Source organism: Daucus carota, chromosome 3 (genome assembly GCF_001625215.2).
Source record: "Daucus carota subsp. sativus chromosome 3, DH1 v3.0, whole genome shotgun sequence".
NCBI lineage: Eukaryota > Viridiplantae > Streptophyta > Magnoliopsida > Apiales > Apiaceae > Daucus > Daucus carota.
This window is the reverse complement of record NC_030383.2, coordinates 60,372,489-60,384,205: the sequence shown is the minus strand read 5'-3', so window position 1 is coordinate 60,384,205 and position 11,717 is coordinate 60,372,489. Positions and strand designations below refer to the sequence as shown.

Below are 11,717 nucleotides of genomic sequence, written 5' to 3'. Positions count from 1 at the left end.
CCTAACAAACCCCCTCATCGATCCTGAAACAACCTTTGTCGCCTTCGTCTTTTCCTGCCACTATTGTCCTTTCACTTCCACACACAGTTGTTGTACCTCTCATCTCCAAATTTCAAAACCGCTTATCTACACCTGAAAATGTCCGATCTTTCGATGAACGAGTCACCATCAAGCATCTCGAATAACGTTAGGAGACTTTCTCGTGGTCGAACTATAATTGATAAAATATTGTACCAGTTTCACTAAATTTCTGTGCGAAAATAAATTCTAGTAACCATGAAAACTCTATCTATTTTGGGAAGAGAGATCGAATTAATCAACTGAAACATCATACTTCAAAGTTGATCTTCCCCTCAGAATGACGAGGAAATACAAAATTATTATAGTTATTCTGTATAATGTCCTATTCGCTTGCTTAATGTATCTTGTTCGGATTCCTAAGATGCTACAAGAATATAGTATTTTAACGATTTTTTGTCTCTCAATAACTTAATTTCAAAAGATATAAAAAAGTAATAATATCATGTGACAGATATCTAGAAATTTCTGATTTTTTCTATAAATATATACCAGTTGTCTTTAAATTATTGGATTATATGAGATGTTAAACATTAGTTTATTATACATATAATTAGTATCGGTCTGTTGCTGCTTTTCGTTCAACATCTTTTTTTCTAGATCGGCCTATTGTTATTTTTATTAGATTATTAGATATTTTTTCTGCCCAGATATGTACTGCTAACATTCGGTCGTGACTTAACATTCGGTTGTTGAGCGGGCTGCTTTGTGAGTATTTAGTTATGTGACACATATACAACATGTACAGTTCATCGATGTGGTGTTACTGCTGTAACGTAGCTGCTCCGACATGGCTTGTTTTTAAATCGTGTTTGCATTTAATTGTTAAATTTAAATTTAATCTAATATATATACTAGTTTAGAATACGTCTCATGCACATATAAATTTTTAACAATATATATATTTATTTAAAAATTCATGCACAGATATTTCTATATTAATATATATTATAATATATTCTTACATAATTTAATTTATAAATTTTCTTACTAATATTTTATATACTGATTTATAATGATTTATACATTATTATGGTAAAAATTTTATTAATGTGAAAAGTGAAAAAGATTAGTAATGATTAATGGTTATACTTTAAACTGAACAGGAAATTGGAAGGAGAAAATTATTTATGAATTTTATAGTAAGAAATATGTTTTATCTCGAAAATCTATTTTTATTTGGTTTAGAATATGAAAAAAAATTAAAAATCTTACTCCAATTACAAAACTCAATATTTTTTATTTTAATAAAATTTCTTCTACTTTATTTACCCCATAAAAAAAGTAAGAGACATATTCTACTTACAAAACTTACTTCTTTAATTCAGAACATCAAAACTATAAATTACATTTTATATTTAAATATTACATATAAAAATCTTTTATACCGTGTATATCTTAACTGTTTATCGAACAAAAAAAATTCTACAAGTTCATAATATTCTGCGATAATATACTAAATAAACAATCAAACTATTAATAATTATATTTTTAAAATTATATTTTTCATTAAATACATAATTATATATTTAGAATTAGTTGGGGTAAAATATTGTCTTCCGTGTAAGTTGTAGTGAGTGTTTGCATCTGTCAAGGACAAATCAACAAATTAATTAATTAACTTTAAATATTATTTTATTTAAAATAGTGTAAGAATCCATTACATCACGACAATTTAAATATTTAATTAATTAGTACATTTTTGTAAATTTATGATTATATTTTATTAAAAAATATTTAAATAGTCATATCTAATCCGTGCAAGAAATTATCTTATAATTGAAATGTAAATTGTAGTGAGTATTTGTAACTAGTAACGATGCTTCATGATGTAAGAAATTGTCTTAGGATTGAAACATGAGTTGTGAGTGTTTGTGGTTCTGGTAAATCAAATATCGAGCACCATTGGGTAGTCCAATGTAAGGTTATCGTCTTTTGATCGAAACGCTGAGAATTAGGATGCAATTTCAGATAGCGGGTCGAGTTCGAATAACAGTATTTATATCATATACTCCCTCTGTCCCATTTAATTGTATACGTTTCTTTTTAACTGCTCGACACGCATTTCAATGCTCTTATAAAATAGAGTTCCGTAACTTATTTTTGAGATTTTCTTTTTCTGTATAAAAATATAACATCCAAACTTTAATTCAGAAAAGAAAAATTTTAAAAATAGATTACACAACTACACTTTGCAGGAGCATTAAAGTCCGTGCCGCGTCCCCGTCCCCAATGTATACAACTCAGGGGGACGGAGGGAGTATTATTTTTCAGGCAATTTCGCGCGGGTAACCCGAAAGTGATCCGTTTTTCGAAGTTGATTTATGGATCAACCAGAATTCGATCCGAACACAAAAAACTCCAACCCAAATTTGTATTTTATGAATCGAATTTGTGGCAAGTTGTTGAGTCCAATCTAATATTGACAGCCCTAGCGAGGATAGATATTCAATTTGTAAGATTCTAATGAAGTCATATTAGTAAAAAAAAAATTAAATTTTAGTACCAATTATTTAAAACCCAGTTATAATTATAAAATATAGATATTTAATAGAGAATTGATAGATAAACTCCACATTTTACTATTTAAGTTCCAATTCCAAATTATATATCATTTTTTCCCATGCTTTCTTCACATTTTTCATCCATATTAGTGGTGATAATGAGATTTGGATAAATGAAAAAATTGAATTGGAGTTTAAATAGTAAAGTTTGGAGCTTATTTATCAATTCTCTATTTATATTTTATAATTTTGTGATTTTTTTCATAATATAACCCCAGGATAAAGACCTGGATTAGACTCATCATTGAAAAATAGGACTGTGACCCTCTGTATAATTGAGCGAATTTAGTTCCCGTACAAGGTTTTCTTTTTTCCTGTCCTTTACGTCCCTAATTAAATACAGTTAAATTTCATTATTCACGCATTTGGACGTTTGGTGATTGTTATTGATATTATTAAAGTATTTTTCGTTTGTCGTCCTCCTGTAGGAAAACCCCACCCACTTTAAACAAGAAGGAATCTGAAAAGCGATACTACACTATCTACTAGTACCAAACGCTTTTTGAGCTAGTTTAATACAGTACTTACGGTCACGGACAGTAATAACTGATATTAATGATTTGAAACTAATATTAAAACCCTTTTAAAAAACCAAATTAAATCTATAAATTTTATTTTAATGAGGTGAACAAATCATTTCGTGTACTATAAAGTATTAAGGAAAATTACAAGTAAAGAGAACTAACCCATGCTTAGAAGAAAAAAAATATACCAATATCAAATGCAAGTGCAGGATAAACTTAAACACTTGTCTCAGATTAAAATAAAGTTAAGGACCTTCAAAATTGTTGGGCTAGAATAGAGTTACGTATTATTGTCCTAATGGCTTATTTTAAGGTTAAATCCGAGTATCTTGTTATTTTCACCCTTCAGTAATTAACATTTTAAATTCATTCCGCTATAACTTTACATAAAATGATTTCTTTCAAAATAATAAAATGCACATTTTCTGCGTACTGCAGGAGTGCAGGAGATGATCTCATTTATACATCTGCCAGAATATTTTGATGAAGGAGTTCATAAAATTTCCGGCAGGAAATCATTTGGCCTGGCAGAATTGCCCCATTCCACTGGAGTCCTTTTTTCCCTAAATATTCCACCACAGTGCTTGTTTTTCCTAAATATAACAAATATAACGTTCCACCATTTTGATATATTGGGGGTGTTTGAGTGGGTTTTTAACTCTGCTTCTGGAGTTGGAGTTTTAAATTAGACTTATTCGTACTAAAAAGTCGGAAATCACTTATAAAAAGTTAGGATTCTAACTTATAAATATAACAAATATAATGTTCCCCTCAACTTAAATTAGATATTGTCTTTCTCGAAATAGGTATTATATTGACTCAACTTTTCTTTTTTTTTTTTACTAAATATCGACTCAACTTGATTTGTTAAAACTCGAAATCGGTAACTAAACTCTACTTAATTTGTTTGCAGTTTTATTTACAATTAAATAGATCCCAATGGTATGTTTAATTAAAATTAATTAAAAAAATAGATGAAGAAAATGTGTTAAATTTGAATTGTTTATATATTTTTAAATTGATATACAGTATATTAAAATAAATATATTTTGACAGATTATAAAAAAATTATATTAAATGATCCTGGTATTGTCAATTATAACATATCAATTGAATAAATATTTAAATATAATTAATTTTTTATTTGAAATAAGTTTGGGAAAGAATAACACAAATTAAGAAACATGATTAGGAAAGAAAATTTACTCCTCAGTTTCTTTTCGACAAATAACAATCAATAAAGTTGAACAATTATTTACAAATTTTCAGCCTTTTTCCACATATCACATCTAAGCGAAAAGTTAATGACACTTCGCTCATCAGCTTGTCAAATTTTAATCAATATGTCTGCCGGCAGACATACTTTAAGAAGTTACTGTACTTGTCCTTTACTCATATGCCATATATGGTTCCTATTCCTAAATTTAGCTAGCTGAATTTAAAATGGCTGTGCAATATTATTTAGATCCATAATATTTTGATTATACTCCCTCTGATTCTTTATACTTTGCTCATTTCAAATGTCGGCACTGTTCATGACACGAGACAAATTACTTGTTTACGTCTAATTTATAAGACTAAATATAATCATGAGTGATCTCGTTGGATTCATATTTACGAGTACTTTAATACAGTGAAACTTTTATATTTAATACTAATACAAAATTAAAGATATTAATGATCAAAAGTGTGTGTTGGCAAACGTGACAAAGGCAAACAGGAAAAGTTTTTAGGGACGGAGGGAGTAGTATTTATGCACACATTATAAGATTAGGGTTTGTTGTGCTGTTAAACTAATGTGATTAGGGTTTTATTGTGATGTTCAAAACTTGTATTCTCAGTGACAGCAGAATTAGATGATGATTAACAATTTTTGTTATAATAGGAAAAATAATATTATTAATAAATTTTAATGGAAAATATTTAACATATTTAGGTAAAATATGGAAAGAATTTTCTTTCAAAAATTATGGTGAAAATTGTTGTTCAAAGTAACTGTTTATATATTTATCAAAAATACTTTAGCTTTGAGAGAAAAACAGTTACTCTCCATCCCACTCATTTTTATATTTTCTTGAGTGCTCGGCACACAGTTTATACTTCTATAAAATATAATTTTATAACTTATTTTTTAATTTTTTTTTTGAGTAAAAATTAAAATTAAAATTTTTTATTTAGAAAAAAGTTTAAAAAAAATCAATTATTGAACGGTAAGTATTAAAAACGTCCCTATCCCTAATTTATACTCCTTCCGTCCCTAAAAACTTTTTCTGTTTGCCTTTATCACGTTGCCAACACACACTTATCATTAATATTTTTAATTTCATATTAAAGTAGTCATAAATAGGAAAACAATAAGACCACTCATGATTATATTTGATGTAAATTAGTAATTTATTCTTATATTTAATCTTATGATACATTAGACATAATTAAATTAGTGATTTGGGTTAAAAAAGTTTTTCGAGACCGTGGGAGTACCATTAAGGGGAAGGAGGGATTACAGTTCTACGTACATGCCCCCTTAATTAATTAATGTATGATAAATATTGTTTTGGTACAAGGTTTCTTTGGAATGTGGCCCCAGCTAGGCATGTTGGTGGATACTGGATACAAGGTTATCCCTCCAGGTTTACATAGATGTTTGATTTAAATGGGGAGAGAGTTGCTTGTATATGATTAGATTTATTGGTGAAAATTTAAATTTAAATTTATTATATTGGATAAATTATTTATAATCTATAGTTTAATATATATATATATATATATATATATATATATATATATATATATATATATAACGTTATATATTATATGATGAGAAGATTGCGAAAATATTAGACGATGAAGAGGAGGATGCTTTGTGATTGTCGCCGAGGAGCGAGGATGGGGCGTCACTAAACGGAGCAGTGGAGTTACGGGGAACCAAAGTTCATCTCCATGTTAGTTTTCAGTTTTCATTATGTTTTTAATTATTAATTCAGTTCTAGTTTGTTTAAATGATTTTGGGATGTTTTGATTTAGTAGGCAGTAATAGTCCATATCTTCTGATATGTCCTATCTTATTTTATTGATCAAAGTCTATTTTCATCGACGACTTTGACTTGTAAAGATGGCCGATTTTTTTATTGGAGCAATATAATTTTCTATGTTTCAAAAGAAAAGTGTAGACCCCAAATAAATAAGAGACTCGAGACCAATTACGAGTCTTTAGATTAAAATAACATAAAAGGTCGAGACTCTTCTATTATCTTTCATTGATACACTTATACACACTCATATATATGAATATACGTATTAATTTGCTCTCATTTCTACCCTCTTTAAATGCATAAATTAACATCCATCAAACATAAATAAGAACTATTTTATTATGTACATCAAACACAAATAAGAACTATTTTATTATGTACATCTTCACTATCATATTTATAGATGGACACATAATAAAATTATTAATTTCTTATGTTAAAAGAATCTTGGATCGCATAACATTATATTATAATATACTGATATTAGTAGGGTAATGTATGTCCCAATTTTTATGTCATTTTTCAACACTATATCTTACCAAAAATATTAATGTTCAATGAAGACGCTTATCATGAGAGTCCTCAGAGACCATGCATGTTATGTAGTTAAACTATCAAACTATCAATACAATCATAATTTTGCAAATCATATCCTATAAAATTATTATTTAATTAAAAATCTTTAAAAATAATATATGTTTTGCAAGTAGTATTTTAATTCACTGGTTTATGCTGCATTAATCACGATTTTATAAAGTAAGACTAACAATTTTTGTTCATTCATAATTAAGAAAATCTACTTATGTTAATAATTGGTGGCCGGTTATTGATGATCTTGTAGTTGTACGAGGTCCATGATGGTAGTAAGTGATGATATCATGTATGTGATGAAAGTAAGTAGTCGCTAGTTGTGGTAAATTATGATGTCAAGTGTCGATGAGTATTAGTGATGGAAGGTAATGATGACAAGTCATAAAAGGTGTTGATAATGGTGGTAGGAGGTACATTTTTGTAGTACGGGTAGGGGTGAGTAAAACCGAACCGCAACTGCAAAACCGAACCGAACCGTGTAAATTCGGTTCAATTCAGTCCTAATTTTATGAAAATTCGGTCCATTTGGTCTGGACCGAATAGACCGAAATAAAGTTCGGTCCGGTCCGGTCCGTAAAAAAATATTTCGGTCCGGACCGAATAGACCGAAATATATATGATTTTAATTAATATTTATATTATATATATCTTATATGTTATAATTATAATATCTAATTTGTAAATTTAATTATATCTATCTTTAATGAATTGGGGGTGATTAATTAATATGAAAATTTTAAAATAAAAGATGAATTTTAGTTTTATTTATAATATAATTTTTTATTTTTTAAAATAATTTCGGTTCTTTCGATCTGGACCGGACCGAACCGAATTATTTCGATTCAGTCCTGTTCGGTCCATTATAAAACTTCGGTCCGGTTCGGTCCTGAATATATTAAAACTTCAGGTCTCGGTCTATTCGGTTCGGTCCGGTTTTGGACCGGACCGACCGAATGCTCACCCCTAAGTACGGGTGAAGATGATGATCATATACGTTGTGTAATGCATGCATGTATACATTTTTGCTAAAGAAGGACAGGAAATGGGAATGGATGGGAGTTTGTAGAAATGCTTTTGAGTTCTTTACTGCAAACTAGAGTGACTGAGTCCAAAGCAGAGAGGTAAAGGACATCCGCTAAGCAAGCACAAAGAGTTTTATAGCTAATAGAAGGAATCAATGAGGTGAATTGAGCTAGGTTACACTACTTTTATTGAGGAGAAATCCCTTAATTAATATCTTCTGGGACTGTGAGTTGAATGAATAAATCGATGAAACTAAGAAAAAAATCGAAGAATTCAAAGAATGGTTCCGAACAAAGAATATATAAAAAAGTTCTGATATTATCTTGAAAAATTAAAAACTTACTAGTAGACCTCCCCCCTCCTAATTTTTTTTTGTTTTCTTTATTTTCATTTTATTTTGGAGACTTATATAATTTTTGAGTGAATTTACACGGGCAGTTTTTTTTTATTAGTTTATAGAAGCCTCCAAGAGTTGCTCAATGAATCGGTTGATTGGAATCATGAGCATTTATATTAGAGAGATATGATATATATATATGTGTGTGTGTGTGTGTGTGTGTTAAATGATGATTTGTGATGTACAAATTAGCTAGTGATTTCTGTAATGAAAAATTGGTGACATACGGGTTATTAGTTTATTAATTTGGTTGGTGACGTGTTTTTTACTCGACTAATCCCAATTCAAAAAATATAATTAATAAATTTACAAGTTACATTCGAATCGGTATTTAACTATGATGATAATCAAACACTTACACCAAGACTCATAAAGTATACACTTGTTCCTTTCTCATTTCAGCTCTTGTGTCAAGTTTTGAAAGATATTAATTTGAAAATTTCAGTTTAAAATATTTAAATTATAATTTTTAAATTTTAAATATATATATATAAATTCTATCCGAGCCGGGTCGAGTTAAAAGAGTCCGAGCCAAACTCGAGTAGATCCTAAGCTAACAAGCCAAGCTTGAGCTGAACATGCACAAATCTCGGCTCAGGTTCATTCACAAATCAAATAGTTTTTCATTTTAAGATCGAGTTCTTTTAGTTAATGAACAAAACAGGACTTGTTTAATCGAGCCGAGCTTTGAGTTTTGTTCACAAACGACTCTGTTCATTTGCAATTTTTGCCGCCTATTCCTTGCTGGTAATATCGAATTGACTTGATGTCCATGCGCATTTTGATGTTAAGAAGAATTCCTTCTTTTTCATATCCTCCTCTATATATGTAAGTACCTGACCGCACAGCAATGAATCATTCCTAGACAATTTCCTAAAATCTTTCTTTTGCCAAACAGCAACTTCAACAAAATGACCTCTAGAGCTCTGGGAGTTCCAACCATTGATCTTTCAGTGGACAGGAGTATAGTGTCCCAACAAATTGTTATAGCTTGCGAAGAATATGGTTTCTTCAGGCTCATCAACCACGGGGTTTCTAATGCAATCATCTCAAGAGTTGAAGAAGAAAGTTTCAGGTTTTTCGCAAAGCCAGGATCTGAGAAACAACAAGCTGGACCTCCGAATCCTTTGGGGTATGGTTGCCGAACTATTGGCTTGCAGGGAGATACGGGTGAACTCGAATATCTCTTGCTTCCGGCCGCTAATCCACCATCAGTCTCCCAAAGTTCCAAACTGATCTCAAATAATGACCTCCAAATAATTAGGTACGTAACTCTCAACTTTGGAGTTTCTTTTCCATGGTTTTTGCATAATTCCTAGCACGGCATGCAGCATTGTTCTAAAGATATTAAACTTATGTCTTCAGCTATAACTACTATTGCTGAACGTAGCCATCGACAAAACCTATCCGCCTTAAATTTGTATATGTTGAAATATAGCATAAGATCCATTTGAGACATTCCTCTAACATCTTAAGGTTTTAGATGGACTAGTTCTCAACATGGTACCAGAGACCTTAAGGTTTTAAATGGACTGATTCTCAACAGTATCTCTAGCCATCCATTTGAAATTGTCTTTAAAAAGTCTTAAGTCGTGTTTAACCCGAATGAATGCAAGCAAGAATGTTTCATTGATTTGAACTCTTCTATGATGAGATCTGAACCAGGTAAAAGTTCAACATTTTCATTTGCTCTTCATTTCATTCCTAACAAACTAAACCGAAAATGAAACCACCGATTTGAAATCGGATGAATGCTCCATTTTCCCTCTTACTCTTTTTTCTCCTAAAACTCATCATAGATTTTTTGCTCTCACATTTTTGTTTTATATAATTATCACACATAATAAAGAAAAAAAAAGTCCAAATATTACATATAATACTTCATTTATGTGACTTGCAAATTGTAAGTAGTGCTTCCTGAATTTGACTATACAAAGAAATCCACCATATATCTGTTGATTCTGGGGAAGGTAAAAGACCTGTCTGTGCAATAAAAGATGGTATATTGTACTCCATTACCAACTAAAATTATATAAAAGTTGATAATGATAGAAACAATAGTACTGATTTGTTCTCTGCCATACGTTTGCTTTCATATTGCAGTTGTGTTGTAAATGAATATGTACAAGCTGTAAGAAGGCTCACATGTGATATTCTTGACCTTGTGGCCGAAGGCTTATGTCTTGGAGACAACTTCGTACTAAGTAGGCTCATAAACAATGTGGAAAGCGATGCTGTTTTTCGGGTCAATCATTATCCTCCCCTTGATCAAACTGCAAAGGCCTTCATTCCAGCTCCCAAGTTTATATTGCAAGATGATAAAATTGCCAATAATGGTGATCATCCTTCTCGGGTAGGACTCGGAGAGCATTCGGACCCTCAAATCTTGACAATTATGCGTTCCAACGATGTTGGCGGATTCCAAATTTTTTCACATGATGGACTTTGGATCTCTATTCCTCCTAACCCTACCGAATTTTGTGTGATTGTTGGCGACACATTTCAGGTTTTTTACTCAGCTAAGGATGCACAAGTTTAATAGTATTCAAATAAATCATACGTAATCAATACATGCCACTGATCATAAAGATCGTCTGAGTTTGCATTGCTTATTTATTATCCCCTCAGTCCTAGCAGGTTGTTTACGTTTATTTTTCACACATTTTGAGGTTTTTATAAAGTATAGTTTTCATAACGTTTTTTTATTTTTTTTTTGAATAAAAGTTTAAACGTCAAACTTTGATTCAAAAAAAAAGAAATTAAAAAAATATTATGAAACTATACTTTATAAGAATCTCAAAATACGTGTCAAAAAGTAATGTAAAAAAACCTGCTGGGAGTCTGGGACAGAGGGAGTAATAAACCATACAACTATTTCTGATAACATAACAGTTGTTTTATGGTAATGTAGGCTTTGACAAATGATAGGTTCAAGAGTGCGAGACACAGAGTAATGGAGAACTTTAATGATAAGCCGAGACTGTCTATGATGTACTTCGGTGCACCGTCCCTCGACGCAACAATCTGTCCTATACCACGGATGGTATCGTCTTTGATTCACTACAGGCCCTTCACTTGGCGTGAACTAAAGAAAGCTGCATACTCTCAGCGCCTGGCTGATCGTCGTCTTGATCTGTTCAAGTATAATCACAATCAAAACAATGAAAAAAAGAAGTGTTAATCAAGTTCACCGGAGCACGGAACTAGCACGGATACAATGCAGAAGATACATTTATCAGGCCCAGGTGAATTTGTGCATATAGGTTGATTAGAGGGAGGATTATGATATGTACGTATGTGTTAAAATTATAAGAATCATGTAAAAGTGGGATAACACTTTCTTCTACGTCTAAATTGGTGTAAAAGGGTAAAAGAATCTTATAACACGGGACGTGGGAGTAATTAAGGGGCCGTTTGGGTGAGCTTAAAATAAGTGATTCTTGCTTAAAATAAAAAAGTGGAGTAGAAGACGGAAGCAAGTTAAGACTTATAAGTGAATAAGTGTTTG

The 11,717-nt window shown here is 30.7% G+C and overlaps 1 protein-coding gene across 1 annotated transcript; it reads left to right on the top strand.

Annotated features, from left to right (window-relative positions):
- The first annotated feature begins 9,120 nt into the window (after positions 1-9,120).
- LOC108212853 (gibberellin 2-beta-dioxygenase 2) lies at positions 9,121-11,495 on the top strand. The gene is made up of 3 exons (XM_017384567.2): positions 9,121-9,473; positions 10,313-10,715; positions 11,121-11,495. Exons 1-3 carry the CDS (start codon positions 9,121-9,123, stop codon positions 11,388-11,390), a joined length of 1,026 nt encoding a protein of 341 aa, XP_017240056.1. The 3' UTR covers positions 11,391-11,495.
- Positions 11,496-11,717: the final 222 nt, after the last annotated feature.